Below are 16,880 nucleotides of genomic sequence, written 5' to 3' on the forward strand. Positions count from 1 at the left end.
ATTGTGTTCTATCCCACCAAGATGAATACTGGGTGTCTTTTTTTTGACCAGGTATTTCTGAACACAGTGCTCCCTGCTCCTGTAGTGCAGAGTCAGCTCACATAGTGGGAATGTGCAGGTAAGAAGTGAGGTATGACGGATGTTACTACAACGTGACCTGAATTCAGTCATATCAGTGATTAATTTTTCTTGTACTTGGGGAAAGCTGCAAAGCAAAGGGTAACTACTGCAGAATAACAATGAACCCAGCCAGAGAGAGCAGGAAATTGCATGACATATGAGCTCATTCTAAATGCTGACTCACAGCACCCCATATTTCTCCCTGTTGCCTTCAAAACTCTCCCTAAACTCCTCATATATTCAGCTTACAGTGTGATTCACAGGGTTCCTGAAGCACCCCACCCCCATTCTTTGGCTTTTTATTTTCCTTCTACTCTTTCCATTTTTCCCCTGATGCCTGTCGTACCATTGTTTTCTGGATCTGTCATCATTGCTTCCAGCAGTCCCTGAACATAGGAACAGGGTCTGTAAAACAACTGCCAAAACCCTTTTTCACACACTTCCTCCTATCTGCAGCTCTCCTGGGTCGAATTTAGTCTACTTTTTACTAATTATAAATACAGATAAAATGAAAACAACTGCATGGAAGAGTCAAATGACACTTTCTTTCAAGAGATTACTTCAGCTTTTAAGTTTCCAAATTAATAAACATGGCTCTGGAGGATGAGGCTTACCTCACCTTCATTTATAGCACCCAGACAGCTCCTTTGCAAAGCATGACTGGGAAGCCACCATATCATTAAAAACCCCAGAGATTACTTGTTCCAGATTTGCAATACCATGAATTGCAAGGAAAAAAAAGCGCCTGCTCTAGGATATGCAACTCATTTTAATAAAGAGCCTTATAAAACAACTTACCTTGTAACTCACAACAAACTAAGCATTTTGGAAAATCAATTTTTGCTTCAATTTTCCTTTTTGTAATGAAGGATCATTACCCTTCTCCCATCAGCAAGCTCAGCAATGTCCTCCTGCCCCTTAACATGGCAGCCAAGAATCCAGGCCAGAGCAGCACATGCTTTGTATTTCCTGAGCTCAGTGGTAAATTACCTTTTGGTTTAGTGAGTTTGGATACAGACTGAACTTTTCCACTCTGCAATCAACTTGTGAAGTTGATTCATATGATGTTGCAAGAAAGCTATTGTCAGAATAGAGATGATCTCACTAAAAGAATAGATGTGGATGTCTCAAGGATGTGGCTATTTTGGTGTCATGTGAAATCAGTACTCTTGTAGTTCAAAAAAATATCTGAAAAAGATACTACACATCATCAGTTTCTATAAAGATATAACACAGAGGACATTGACAGGTCTTTCTTTAAAATTCTGTACTTTTACATGTTTCTAAATAGTAAAAAAACTACAAAACAAAAAAATCTTAAGTAAATGTTTTATTATTATTTGACTTTTTAATGCAGAAATAGTGTTATTCAATTAGAGGCTTACAACCCTGTTTCATTGCTCTTTGTGCCAAAACAAGAGACAAGAACATGTTGGTCAATTGCATTTTGATTAAGAGTCCAACTGTGGTTTCAGATGTTTATGCACAAACTTCATTGACAGCAGGATTGATTACATTTGTATATGAAATGAGAATTTGTCTCAAAAATAATTAAAAAGACTAAGGACTCTTCTTATTTTAACACCCTTTTTACACAGAAAAGCTATTTGCATACATGAATAAAATATATACGAAGGATACAAAGAACAACTTCACAAAATTTATGTCACCTTGACTGCTACAATATTAAAATGGAAATTAGTCTTCTAATAAAGAGAACCAGTTGTGACACAAAAAGAAAGAGCTCTTCCCCCTTCCCATAGTTTTAACTACATATAACTCGGTGAATACAATTTTCAGAATAGACCTCTACTTCACCTGTCCATTGTTTTAAGAAAGTAAAAGTTTAGCTCTTTATTAGTCATTATAACACAATTTCCTGTCCTTTCATATTTTACGTACCAAAGACCAAAAGAGTTTATAATTTCCAAGAATGCCTTGTGGATTAACTGGTGCAGCTCAGAGCTGGATATGGGTAATGCTGAAAACATCTACTGAAAAATATGTCTTTAATGGTGAAAACAATCACTTCTCTTAACTGAAACCTCTTTAGCATGCAATCAGACAAGCATCAAGGGTCATGTGCACAATAGGAAATTGTCTTGTAATTAGTAGTAGCATCTTCCTTCTTCCTTTGAACTATTAACAAAAGCGAATGTTAAAGCAGTCATGAAGAACCAAACAGACTCTCTACTTCCATTTTAACAGTAGGATTTGCCTAAATAAATGTTATCCTCTGAAAGTGAAATTCTCATTCCACAACTCAAGTTTCAGCCTCCAGACCTACAGCTGGAGTTCTGTGTAAAGGACACAAACAAAACCACCTCTTATTTCTAGAGGCTGCCTCTCTCAGAGCCACCCAAGAGGAGGCAGGTCCTAGAGGAACGACGCGCTCACCATCCTGAAATACCGCGGCTGAGTTGGGCGCCAGTTATCAACCAAGGGGTGATCGGGTTCGTTCTCGGCATTCTTGGAGAGGCTGCGGAGCTTTGCCATCTGCAGAAGAGCAAAAACTGAAGTGTCCTGATGGAAATCCTTTGGGATCAAATCCACAGCCCAACAATTAAACTAAGGAGGCTGGTCCAGCTGGGGAAAAAAGTCTCCTTCAAAGTTGTGAAGATGTCCTTCACCCCACCACCAAAAGAACTCTGAATAATCCAAACAGAAAAATGGGTCCTATTTGAACAGCATTGTGAAAAATAGTGTCATTTAGGTACTGTCTACAGAACTGTGTACAGACACAGAAACTCTGGGAAGCACTCAGAAAATGTGAATACAGCGGCACATGCTGTAATAAACCTCTCCGACTCTAACCCTGCCTTAGTGCCTGATTGTTAAGAATGCTTTAGAATTACAAGGTTTTAAAGCTGAATTATAAACTAATAGTTCATGTTCATGGTAGGTCTGCAGCAGAGGATATATTTTGCTGCAGTGACACAAGAAGTTCATTATTAGAAACAGGAAGTGGAATTTAAATGTGGATAAAGACTTGGTGAAGGTTTCAAATGGTTTGTAAAAAAGGTCTGCAGTTTGAATCTCCTTGGCCATACCAAAGTATGTTTCCTTTTTCAAGAGATGCCATATGAACAGTTCTGCCCATACTCATCAAAATTATTTAATACTCTTTCTGTATTGCTTTCTAATTTTCAAAGGATGCAACATGTATACAGATACCCTATATTCATTTGTTGTCACTACCACGCACTGCACTAGACCCAAAGCACATCAGCTGTGATTCAGACACTTGAACCTGTCCCTGTTTGAATGACTTACTGTGAAAAGCACTCACACATTTCCCATGTGTAACTTGAAAACATAGCCCCATGCAGGGATGCATTACCTTTGTCTGTGAGGAGCTTCAATATGCTGAGGTATCTACTTTTCAGTACAGACTTCAAGGCCAATACAAGCAGAACTTCTGTCTAGATTGTAAAGCCTAGGTTCACTGTGATTAAACTTGTTCCAGTTTCTGGACTGAGCTAGCTTGGGCATCTCAACATTACTATTCACTGAACAGCTCAGAAAAGCCAGCCATCTCAGTCTGCCTCAAAAATGATGGGATCACATTTATAACCAGCATAATATGCATCCAATGGATTAATATTCTGAAATTAAATTTCAGATTTCAGATGAAGAATAACTTGTACAGGAAGAGATGAAAATTGTTCATCAGTTTTGTTAAAACTGATAAATTACTATTGGAGAAGGGTGCTGGAGTTTATTATTTGTGGAAGATCTGCTCTACTCAGTAAAAAAACCAACATGTATTCAGGCTACAATTACATAAAGATGAAAAAATTAGTCTGCAATTAGACAGAGTTATTCCACAGTTAAATTCCTGTTCTTTCATTAAAAGTAATCTGAGCAGCTAGGCCACCCACACTATATCTCCCTGGGATTTCTGGTGAATTGATTTTCCTGCAGAGCACTGATTTGCAGCAACTGCACTTCCCCTTGTGGCTAATATATGGTTACCATCTGGCTGCAAAAGCATCCAAGAAATCCACTGCAAATGCACACACACTTAAAATAATCACTATTAATGAGGCTGCCATGGTACTACACTGTCTAGGATTAGAAATAATTGGCAACACAATCCTCTTATGAATACGTTATTTAGAGTGCAGGCACTCTGGCGTGAGGGAAGTATTTCTATTGTATTTCTAGACAATAACTCACACACGCTGCCAATACTGCCTGAAAAGCAGCTACCTCAGGGTAAGAGCCAATGTCTCGTCTTTATGTAGCAATTTCATCTTCCACTTAAATGCTCCATTTTTTCTAAGGAGGGATAGTTAAAGAACAGTCTGTATGTTTCCTGAAACTCACTACTTTTAGAACAGCTGAGAAAAAGACCATGACCCAAACAAAACTGTAGTCAAAAAGTCTTTTCATGAAGCTGGATCAATAATGTGATCAGTTATTTCTTTAAAAATGCATTTTAAATAAGAGATGCTCAATAATGACTACACTTTTCCTAATATAATCTGTAGCTGATCTTCTGTAATATAAACATCTAAGATGATTCATTTGGTGGAAACCAGTAACAGCATATTTGTATTTTTAACACAAGTACACACTTTAAAATAGCCCCTGTATTTTAATTTTTGGATGGACAAGGAAACAGAAGGCAGAGCAATTCAATAAGGTCAGAAAATTAAGCCGTAAGTTATATGAACACATTACCATATTTCATCTATTGCCAGCTAAGTTTCTCATCATACCTGAGTTACATTACTTAAAAGATAAAGAGCCACTTAAATAAAAAGTACTAGAAAATAAAAAGACTTCCTTTTTGTCATAACATCCACATCAATGAATGCACTAAACACATTATCATCTTGAAAACTTAAAATGAGAAGTTTTGTGTCTAAATATAATACCTACATAATATGTCAGTCTCTTGATTAATATTCATGTGCTTTGTATTCTGGAGCCTTGAAATCTGTGGTATTGCATCATTAGTCTGCTGACTAGAGGAATAACCTCAAGTGAGAAAACTGACTTGTGTGGTAAGAGTGGAATCATAGGCTGAAATGAGCTTAAAGAGGGCATTCAAACTCCTGTAAGTGGGTTGGGGGGAAATTAGGATAGGAATTAACAAGAAATACTTCTTTACAGTAAGTGACAAAAGAAGTTTTTGATATTAACAATAAATTGTAGTTAGCTGATGTTGCTCCAGTTTGTGACAATTTAGCTGGTATGCCTTCCAGAAACAGGTATCAAGCATGTAATTCAACACTTCCAACTTGCACTCCCATCTGCAATACAGGGCAGATAGAATCACCAGTCCCATTACATTTGTATTCTGATAAATGATATTTCTGAAAAAAAAAACCCTGACCATCTACACTGTGGTATGTTTTTACTGATTTAAAAAGCTCTCTGATGTCTGTGGGCTTGAACTACCATGGCGTTGGATATGGGGTAGTTCTTCACTCTCCTTTTAATCCTGCAATTTCTCACAAATCCAATGACTGTTTTCCTTGTGAAAAGAATAAATTCAGGTTATTGCATGTAAATAAAATGAAGGGTGAAGTTTACCTGGTCTGAACTGACTATGATGGGCTCTCTAAGAATAATCCAGGTAACACACTCTTCACAAGGTGGAGTAGTGACAGATCCATGGTATGTCCAGTAGTCATGAGATTTAGGGAAAAGAATTGAGGGATCAAAGTTTGGAAAAGGAGCATTTTTCCCCTTTAAAATAAAAACAAAAACACAACAAAACAAAACAGAAAACTTCAACAAATCTAGCCAAGATTCACTTGCAGCTCTGTTATTTTAAGAAACGGGGAGTGACTCAGATACTGCAAATGTATGAACTGAGGAAAGTAAGCACAGATCTACACAAGGTATAATGGTGCAGTGAGACAGGGGAACGAAATGACCCTCACAGATGGGCCCAGAGAAGCATGATGAAACAGAAAACTCCCTGATGCTGCTTCTTGTACCTCAGTTAATTCATGTGAAGCAGCGTCCAGTACCAATGTGTTTCACTCATTTCTGTGCAGAAATACTCCTCCTTCTGGCCTCCTTTCTTATGGAAATTCTATCTATTGAATATTGCATTAGGTCATCATGCAATGAAGTGAGACAGGTACTGCTTTTATAATATTTGTGCTAATAACAAACAAGACAGCCTATGAAATGTAAGATTTATCACATAATGTTATCTAAGACACAAATGTCTAGTCAGTGGCATTTCCAGAGATCCATTAGGCAGCCTATATATTAACACCAAATGGACCAATTTCTAAACATGCCCTTTATTTGGCACTACCCACTGAGGCAATAAGGTTACATGCCTAGTTTTTAGGTGAGCAAAGACTGGGTAAATTGCTCATTTTCGCCAAACTCATATGCCCTGCTAAAGTCAAAGAAGGCTCTTATGTAAATGGAAGAAAGGACTTTTCATGTTAAGGAAAAGCTACTCATGGTTTTATTCCCAAATATATTCTAGAAATGTTGCAGAGCAGAATCTGAAAATTAGGAAGTCAGACATTGTTATTCTTTTTTTTTTTTTGTCCTGAGACTTTGAGCAATCTTCCTATAATGAAAAGCTCAACATCATTACCTTTGTTTTGATAGCATTTATTTCTTCAAGAATTCTCTTCATCTCTGGTTTGGGAGTTTCCCCTACCTGTAGAGAACAAAGTGTGAGCTAAGCAAGGAGTTCTGCTTGACCAGGTTTCTTCTTTCTCCTATTTTTCTATATGAGCATCTATCAACTATAAACCTATGAGCATCTACCTAAACATCTATCAACTATAAAATTATAATGCATTAACCCAACCTATCACCCCTACCAGCTTGGTAAGCTATGTCTTCTGTCTGTTACCTCTGCCTGTATCTCCCAACAGATATTATGATACAAATGGGGAAATTGTTTCAGTACAGAAATTTTAGCATAACAGATAATTTCACAACACACATTTCATGGTCAGATATATTGTTTGCAATTGATGATCTCAAAAAAGACATCCAGCTTTCTATCTCTAGTTCTGAGTCTAGTGAATATGAATTAAACAAAAGAGAGCAACAGCTAATATTTCAGGCTAAGGCTGCATGCCCCTAAAAGGATTTAAAAAAAAAGGCTGAGTAATATGTATATTGCCTGCGAGATATTTTGTTTGAGAGAAAGTTCATGTAAAACCTAGAAGAGATACATGTCCTTGAAATTTGTCCCCAGTTAGCAAAAAAGACAGCTGACTGCTGTTGGTGAGAGGGCTACTTCTGACACATGTCTCCATTCCATGACACAATAGCTGCAGGGACAAGTGTGTGTAGTTTTGGATACCACTTGAGATAATATGACTCATGCTCTGTAACTTGAAAGGGATACATTACTGAAAGTCAACCCCTTCAATGTGGTAGGATCCCTAGAAAATATACCCACCAGAGAGTTTTGCTTTTTTTTAAGCCTCTAAAATAGAAACTTCATAGTATCAATGCAAAGAAAGTTGCATGCTTCTACTTACTTGCAAAAATATGGCCAAAACAGCAATCCCATCAGTTCTTCTCTTAGCATCAAGGTAATTACTGTATTTGGGATTCCAGTGTAACAAATGTAGCTTGAAACAGAGGAAAACATGTAAAAAGCCCCATTATTCAAGAGCAAGCCATCAGAAGGCTGAATTTACAGTTCTTCATATAACTGTGTAAGTTTGAGGAAAAAAGGGGTGATAATGAGGTCTTCCAAAAAAAGAGATGAAAAAGGGACAGCAAAGTAATCTAATAGCTGTATCTAGCTATCTAATAGCATAACTATACTATTTGCTTTAAAAGAAACTATTAATATCTGAATAAGAAATTGAAAAAAATAACTGTAATCTCATCTTAAAGCTGATCAAAAGTTGCTGAAGTAATCAGGTAGACCATGCAGTTCAGACATCCTCTACTGATATGTGACTCATTTCCATTTGGCATTTGAGTTACAGCAATTCTATCAAAGAATCCATATGAATGTCATTCATGTATATTAATAGTCTACATTTCTCATGTTCTTTACAATCCTAAGGTGCTCAAGAATCAAGGTAATTCATTCTTCCCACCCCTTTCTCTCAGTGCAATTTTATACTTCTACTATAATTCTGTGTTTTCAGAATACTGTTTTAGGAAGTTTGGACTGCATCTGAGTAATTCAGTCTTGCTGTGCTGTTTCACACCACACTGGTTTGAGAATATGGAAACCTTCACTTCATACAGAATTTTTCTTTTCTCCTGCTGTGAGAATGACTTCAACATGATTTATAAGAATCAATGGGAGTAAGAATAAAAAGGCACGGATAAATAAACAGAAAGAACTTCCAGAAAAACAGAGAAATGACAAATTTTGTCCCAACAGAACAATAGTGCCAAATTTTATTTTACACCCTGCTTTAAAGCAAGAAGTGGTGAGTCTTACCTCTCCTGCATACCTCACTCCATTCACGACATGCTCCGAACCGTGGTCGTCAGATGAGCCCCAGTGGAAGTGCAGCTGCCGCAGCCTGTAGACTCCGGGAAGTGGCCCACCTCTCAGCACTGCAATTGATAATCTGCAACAGCATCAGACTCAAGATCTCCCAATGCTTTTAAATGAAATTCATATGTATCTACAATATTTACTCATGTATTTACATATTTGCTGTACAGATGCCCTGTGCTCTGAAAATCTGCACTGATTTTAGCCACATGTCAGGCAACCACCTCCAGCCATACGCACCTACAGGCAGCGGAGAACTCTGGTGTCTAGGCTTCCATTACAGTCACCAGAGATCACTGGTTTAATTCAGGTACATGAATGTGCACCTAGTACTTTCTGGAATAGTCCAGAGACATCTGGACAGGACTGAGAGATCTGATCCAGGATCTGTGGAAGATCTGGTAGAAGATCCAGATCTTCCAGGATCTGTGGAAGACTGAGAGATCTGATCCAGGATCTGGAAGGTTGGTACATTCTAAACCAAAATCTGGAGGCAAGGGGAAATAGATTAGGTTATCAAACATGTCACAGGATGCCTGTGTTTGGGTAACTGAAGTAACCCCTAATCAGAACAGTCAAGCCTCTACAGTAATTCTACTTGCCTTAAAGTACACACTCAACAAAACAGTGACCTGAATTGCTCTCTGGATTCCTTGAACTCCAACTCTGTTCCTCAAATGGCAGTTTAGATATAACCCAGCAACTTTTAAAATCCCACAATAAAACACCTAAATTTAGATGTCTTAATCTCCTCCTGAATTGAATCTAGGATTGGCTGATGGGAAAGTACACAAATATAACCAGCATTAAGATCAACTACTGAAGTGCTAGATGATAAAAAAATTCCCAGAAAACACAACAAAATTGTGTATCTTACTGCAGGCTATGACTTATTTGTTTAAAGAGTTATGAAATCAGTGATGCTGCTTCTGCTCTAATAGCTGCTCCCTCCAGTTATGGAAGAGGAGAAAGAATGCAGAAAATAAACCAAAGAAAAGCAAACACTAAGAATGCAAGCTATTTTCCTAAAGAAAAGTCCAGCCACTGATGAATGATATCCAGTTTTCTAAATAATGTTACCATTCATAAATAATATTGTAAATGGAGGTGGTCTATTGAAAGAATCAAAGAACTAGAAAAACATATTTACATTCACCAAATACTAGAAGATACTCAATTCTCATTCACTTTTTTTGAGGATAGAAGTTATAGCATTCCTATAAAACTTTCAGGAGTTCTCAAGAACTGCTCTTTATATGCCAGAGGAAAAAATATCCTTCAATCTGAAAATAATTAAATACATTATCATCTCAAGAAATACAGCACTAAGAGTTGAGCAAGCTGTTTTTCTCAACAAATTCCTTTTACTTCTTCCCACAGACATTCATAACTGGTGAATAACTGGTGAACACAGTCAGGGTAAGAGTAGTAGTTGACAAGGCCATCAATTCTCCATTAAAATAGATCTGTAAGGCCAAGTAATCCTCTTTAAGGTAAAAGTATGTAATTATTTCCACTGATGGGCCATCAGCAGACATTTTTGATTGGGCATTAGGTGAAGCTCTGCATCATCTCATGCCAACACATTCCAGTTTTACTCATCTATAAATAGGCAGTAACTTTTACCTAGCACACTTTAAGCAGAAAGAATGATGCAAACAACATCTCCTGAAGGACAAAAAGGTATTTCCTTTCTTGTAATTACAAGTGTGTAGTATTAAACATAAATATACATGAAATGACAGTGTAAATAAATTAAATCTTCCTGCATTTTAAAAAGGGAAAAATAAACAAAAATAAACAAGAATTAAGTTCTCTAATATTTAAAACATTAAAAATCCCAAACTATGTCTACATAGCTCAAAATTAGTAAGGTTTTTGTATTTTTAAGCATGTGCTTTGGAACTTAAATTCTAAACATATCTTTACCCTCTTGGGCTTCAATACTATGCAAATAAAAATGCACAACCACATGACAAAAAAAGAATATAAAATAAAGTTTATAAAAGAAGAGATGGTATCTTGACATTATTTTTCAACAATGTTAGTACATGTAAGAGGGAATTTTTCTGACAATTGTTAAACAGGAAATGTTCACCTTAAATATCTGAGAGTCATGGTAGAATTACCAAAATATAACTCGGCCCAGGTTCAGGAATACACAAATCAGATCAGGAAGACAGGAGAGAGAAGTATTCACTCCTTTTTAATGCCTTATTGTTGCAAACTCTCATCCCATTGCTCAGTGACTGACTCCAAATGGGTTTGCACATCACCCTCAGTGACCCATCAGTGCCTGATACCAGATATAAAAATGTCAGTCTGTCTTGCTCAAATTCTGTGCTCTCCACACATCCACAGTGAAGAATGATCTATCACGAAACAATCCTACATGGACATCTGCTCTGGAAAAAAAGCTCACCTTTTATTTGATATGTCATCAGCTGAGCAGCATGAGGCAAAATGGGCTAATAAAAGAACAGGCTTTTTTTGACTTTCAGTGTAATCACTAGGGTAAGTGTTACACAGAAGGATGTAACCAAGTCAAAAAACCCCGTCTCTCACTCTGTGACACAACAAAAGGAAGGTGTCATGCAGTTGAGTGGAGATGGCTCCTCCAGTCACTTTATCTCAACTAGCTGGGTTCCCTTGACAACAGAAAAGTGACAAGAAGCTTTTCAAATATGTGCATCCACTTGCTGAGCAGCAACCAACCCTGTAGGGGTCTGGTTGTTAACCTGTGCTAGTGTCAATTGTCATTGCCCTCGCTAAAAGTAAAACTGGCAAAGTTATGCCTACACAAAAGTGTTCCCTGTCTGCTGTAAAGGCAGATGAAAAAAACCCACAGAGATCAAAGCAGACTTATGAGATGAGTTGTGTTTATAAACATGACAAGAAATGACTGTTCTAGGAAGATTTATGATCACACAACCTCCCAAATCCATTAAATGCACTGGTAAACCCCAATGGAATTAAATTAGAAATGTACTACTGCATGACAATTGAAAAGATACATTACCTTTGTTATGCTGCTTCATAATAGAATCTAACAGTGCAGTACAGAACCCACAGCTGTTTCACATCAGTGGCACATTCTAAAAGTCATAAGAAAGCCTCTGCTCAGAAGAGGATCTCTGTACTGAAACCGTCCAGCTAACTGCAGGGATAAAATGTGTTTCCTAAAAGCTTTTGGAACTCAAATTTCAGTTCTCACTGAAATATTCTTTAAGCAAGCACTGAATATACATGTAGCACCTTTGTATGCAACTTTGTACTCTTTTAGGGAAGACTGGGAAAGAGAAGTATCAGACAGAAGCCTGTCAGCTTGCCACCCACCCTCACCTACACTGTAATACATCTTTGCCAGTTTTGTGCCCCTGGATCACAGCCGGTTCATCAGTGAGCTCCCAATTCATACTCATTTGTGATCTGTGTGGCTGCCCCACCTCCAGGGACAGAAAACTGTCAGTCCTCTGTGTAGCTGTAGCCTCAGCAGGCCCTTGACTAGAATTAAAAGTCAAGCACTTTTAATTCTAACAATGGAAATTCAAAGTTAACAGAAGGTCAAGCCCTAAATTCTCTGTACCCAAGTACAGGAGTTCTCAATACCTTCATGCAGACATGACAAATGTGCTATTACACTGAAGGAAGAATTTAACTTTGCTGCCTTTTGCCTTATGCAGTACAGCCACTGAGTGGTACCACAGCTACAAAAGTACTGGGATTTAGTGGTGCTATTTTTGTAACAGCTACTGATTTTCTACAGTGTAAATTCAGCAGACAAAATGTTAAGTAACATTTTGCAGGAATCAACCAAAACTAGAATGTCTATGGACAGACTTCCCCCTGGTTCAATTAAAGTTATTGGGGTTTGTCTTCACTCTATAAAACCAGTGAAAAAATGAATGTTTCATTTACCAGAAGTTGATAATGAAAAATTTCATTTGCAAAAATAAATGAGATTTCACACAAAGGAGTATTTGAGGAAATGCTGGCCACAAGCCCTGGCCATACTAAAAGAGCTGATTAGCAACAAGCTCTGACTTCTTACAGTAACTGTCTCTATTTTTTTTTTCTTTTTTGCATCATCTACTTTCAAATCCACTTTTTTTTTTTGGATAGGAAAGAGTCTGAAAACAGCATCAAGGTAAGCCTGTAAGAATGTGTGCCTGCACTGAGGTACTCCAAACCCTTAAATGTCACCCATCTGAAAGCCAGTAAAAGAAGAAGTAGGAATCTGTTTGGTTGATGAAAGTCCTTAGGAACTGCCGACAAAAACAACAAAGAAAGAGGGAAGATGAAGGCAGGTATCCATGTGACCTCAGGGTATCTCTGTCCAGCTGCTCTGTCTGGGTTCCATTACCAGACTTTTGTATCTTTACTGTTTCTCAAATAATCAAACACTGGAATAACCATCTAACCAAGGTATTACAACAAGAGCCAAATAGTCATTAACTTTAAGAAGTTATATATCTCAAAGAACATCATGACAATAGTCCCACCAGCTAGAAGCTCTCAGGACACTTCTCTGATATGAATATTTTATGAATTTTAGAAATAAACAGATTCTGATAGTGGAAATAAGATTTCAGCCCTAATTCAAACCAAAAATGGGTCACTGCTGGATCTAAAAGAGTATCTGAATTGCCAATTAGGCCAAAAAAACACAGCGGTGGTAGGCTGCCAAAGTACCCAAGTTCTGGTGTGTTCTACTGAGCCCAGCTACCTAGAAGGTTTGATTTCAGCTCCCAGTTCTTTCCTTAATTTTCAGACTCCAGCCCCCACCTGCAATCATTTTACAGTGCATAAGATCCATCTACATGGGTACAGTAAGACTGAAAACTGAATCCACAGGAATCCATTGACTTGGATGGATAGGCAGCAGAGGAATGATACTGCTCCTATAGCAACTTCATCTGTCAGCAAAGTCAGCAAAGCTTTCAATTTTGTAGCAGATTCTCAAAGTCAATCAGACTTTATAAACAGCTGGAAATAAATTCACCAATCCCTTCCACTAGGCTAACCCTAAGCATAAAAGTAATAAGGCCTATTTTGAACATAATACCTGAATTACATTGGATGATATTGATACTTCAATTGTTTGAATTTAAGAAACTGTCCTCAATTGTGAATTCTCCAACTGTTCTTGGCAGGATATACAATGAATGTAAAACTTGGAGACATCCAAAGTAATTGATTTCATCACTCACCTTGGCAATTTATTCAGCAATCTATTTTATCCAAACTAATGAAAATGTAGACAGAAGTACAGATATGGGTCATACAGGTATGACCACTATAACTGAAAAAAGTCAGGAAAATAAATGCTTAGTTTTCTGGTTAACTCAAAAATAATTCAGATAGACAGAGTGATAGACATATACACAGACATAGAGAGAATGAGTATCTTTGTCCAAAGGAATAAAAGCTTCATTCCTATATGATTGCTATTGTATATGTATGTTTTGTGCAGCTGGTGGTTCTTTTACATAAAAAATAAGCCATTGTACTTATCCTAAAAAACTGAAAATGTGTTCAAGTCAGTAGGAGTATGCACAGTGGAATGTGTCCTGCAATTAGCATTATATTAGAGAAAGAACACCACCCACAGACTCTGCAGGCAATGGTATAACAAAGGAGACATAACAACAAACACTGAATGTTTCTTGACTTCAAAGAGTTGAGATATGCACCTACTTTTTTTGCAGTGAGTCTCTTTTTATTTCTGAGATCAAAACACAACAGTTACTAAGCAGTTTATCTGAAAAAAATTTCAGAACATTCTGAAACTTTCTGTTCTTTGTGGTGAGCATTGCATCCATGCTTTAGATTACTGTGCCTGGATACTCCCTCCAATTCAAAATCTGAGTTATTTTCACAATGCTTACACTTTTATTTTTATGCAGAAGATGCAACCATTGGTATATCTGATGCAGTTCTAACAAATACAACAGATGGTAAAAAATGGTAATAGTCATGGAGATCTCATATGCCACAGCTACCTTTCTTTACTTTTGTATCATTTTAACTGACATTAATAATATTTTTCTTCAAATAACATTGAAAATTCCCACTTTGCTAGCAAAGTTACAAAACTCTTAACTGCATATTAATTTGTGAGTTTTGATAGTATATTAACTAGTCCAGCATACATACATTTTGATCCTCAGCTTCATGAAACCCAACTAATGAGTTAAAAATCCATTAAATTAAATCCATGTCCATATATACTTAACAAGAAACAATCTAAGAGTAAGATTTCTCATAGTAATTAGAGCTGTCAGTCCTAGTCATATAGAAAGTGTAAGTTTCAATGCAGGTAAGAAATATGTCTGTACACTGTATGCTGTCATAGATGTAACTGGATAAAAGCTGACACAATTAAATTTATCAGCCCTATAATCTCCATTAAGACAAAACCTCATTAATGCCAAAAAGACTTTCAACTGATTAAATGCCATGACGTTGTGGCAACATCTGGCTTGTTACTTCATTTATCACAAATTACATGGATAGAATTTTTAAATACTGTAATTTAAGATGTTCTGCAGGGCATCTCAAATAGGCAAAATGGAATTAAGTTCTCACAGAAAAAGTCTGGGCCTCCTTCATCCTGAAAAGCAACACAACTGCAATGACTTTTTGCAGCCCCAGAAATTTATCTTACACCTTAATTCACCCTGTACCAAGTTTCTTTGCGCCTCTCTCCATTCCCTGGGATTTTACCGATGAACTTTAAAAGGAGACTCAGACTTTGCAAGCAGCAGCAGCACAGGGTACCCAGTCAGAGAAACCTCTACATCACACACAGGCAGTACACAGCACCCTTCTGAGAGCCTGAACAGTCAGAGCAGGCTCTGCCATGCAAATTGAGAAACAGTCACTTATATGTAATGACAGAGATGAAAACAAAACCGACCTGATCTATCGAATGAATCATCAAATACAACTCTGCAGGTTTTCCCGTTATTGAGGATGGTCTTAGCTGCACCAGGATCATAACTAGCAAACCATGGCAGTAGAGAACTATCATAATGCACCTCTTTGTTATTGATTTCAATTGGTGACTGATGGCGTCCTTTTGCAAAAGGGTAATTTTTGTGCCACTGATCTGGTCCTACAAAAAAGTACAGAGAAGAATCAGGAAAATCTTTTCCAGAGAGATATGAATTATACTTGTTACAATTAACACAAGCTTAGCTTTGCTTAAGTATAGAACATAATTTAAATGCATTAATAAGTAATTGCCTAGTTGTTATTCATGCCCTGTCAAGAGTTTCACTGTATAAAAAGCAACTAGATTGATTTCTAGCTGGAATACTGGATACTTAAAGTCCTTCAACTGAACCTAAACTCTTACAGCAACCTCAAGACTGACAATTAGGAGAATGATAATATGCCAAGGAAGAAAACCAGAGGTGTATACTCCAAGTTCAGCAGTGGCTGGAAATCGGATGGGATATAGCCAAATTATTGAAATATGGCACCATGTAGCCATATGGAAAAGGCCACTGATCCCTGGACATGCCAAGAAACGTGGATTAAATCATCATCATAGTTTTACCAAGAAGTTCATGTGGAAAAAGCCTGACCAATGCTGAACTGCTCTTCCAGCAGCAGAGGAGAGAGCAGGAACAAGAGACCACCAATATCCCAACCTCACCAGGCAGGCGGGGCCTGCAGCCCAGCACTGCTCTTCCTGCATGAGGGCTGCCCTAAATTGGACGTATTGCTATGTCCAATTTTAACTTACATTAACTGTAGGAAAACTGACTTTATTTAACTCAAAGACGCCCTGCCATTGACCTCTCCTTCCGCCAGCTTCGCCTCTTCCGTGCCTGCGAGCGACAACCGAGCGGCCTCGGCCCCGCCACCTGCAGAGCCCGGGCCCGCCTGGAGCCCGCATCCCCGCCATGCTCCCTCGGGAAGCGGGGTCCCCGTTTCGCCCGGGTTTCGGTGCCGGGAGGAGCGGGCCGGGCGCGGCCCCCTGCTCACCGTTGTCGCTGTCGTAGCCCCAGGGGTAGTAGTTGGGGTTGATCATGGTGCGGTGCCGGCGCCGCGCCCCAGCCTCTGCCGGCGGCTCTGGCAGGACGGTGGCCTCGCCTCACGGCGGCTTTTTATAGACTCCCGCCAAATGCATGCCCGTCCCCGCCGCCCGACGGACCCGGGAGGGCCCCGGAGCCGGGGGCGGGGAGAGCGGCGCTGCCTCGGACTGCCCGCCCCGCTCCCGCTGTCCCCCGGGAATGCGGGGGAAGGAACGGGCCGGGACGTCTCCGGGAATGCCCAGCGCGGG

The 16,880-nt window shown here is 38.5% G+C and overlaps 1 protein-coding gene across 1 annotated transcript; it reads right to left on the reverse strand.

Annotated features, from left to right (window-relative positions):
* Positions 1–1,437: 1,437 nt before the first annotated feature.
* LOC136555383 (carbonic anhydrase 3-like) lies at positions 1,438–16,749 on the reverse strand. The gene is made up of 7 exons (XM_066547995.1): positions 16,583–16,749; positions 15,507–15,704; positions 8,528–8,646; positions 7,602–7,694; positions 6,698–6,763; positions 5,665–5,820; positions 1,438–2,616 (listed from the first exon to the last, which is right to left on the reverse strand). The coding sequence occupies exons 1-7, from the start codon at positions 16,626–16,628 to the stop codon at positions 2,497–2,499; spliced, it is 798 nt and encodes a 265-aa protein (XP_066404092.1). The 5' UTR covers positions 16,629–16,749; the 3' UTR covers positions 1,438–2,496.
* Between the last annotated feature and the right edge of the window lie 131 nt (positions 16,750–16,880).

Source organism: Molothrus aeneus, chromosome 1 (genome assembly GCF_037042795.1).
Source record: "Molothrus aeneus isolate 106 chromosome 1, BPBGC_Maene_1.0, whole genome shotgun sequence".
In the NCBI taxonomy this organism is placed as follows: Eukaryota; Metazoa; Chordata; class Aves; order Passeriformes; family Icteridae; genus Molothrus; species Molothrus aeneus.

Excerpts from the sequence above, each read along its gene's own strand:
- LOC136555383 (XM_066547995.1), bottom strand. The coding sequence starts at position 16,628 with ATGATCAACCCCAACTACTACCCCTGGGGCTACGACAGCGACAACG. Across the intron at positions 6,764-7,601 it reads TTTTGGCCATATTTTTGCAA|GTAGGGGAAACTCCCAAACC; the intron begins GTAAGTAGAAGC and ends TGTTCTCTACAG. Across the intron at positions 2,617-5,664 it reads TCATAGTCAGTTCAGACCAG|ATGGCAAAGCTCCGCAGCCT; the intron begins GTAAACTTCACC and ends GCTCTTCTGCAG.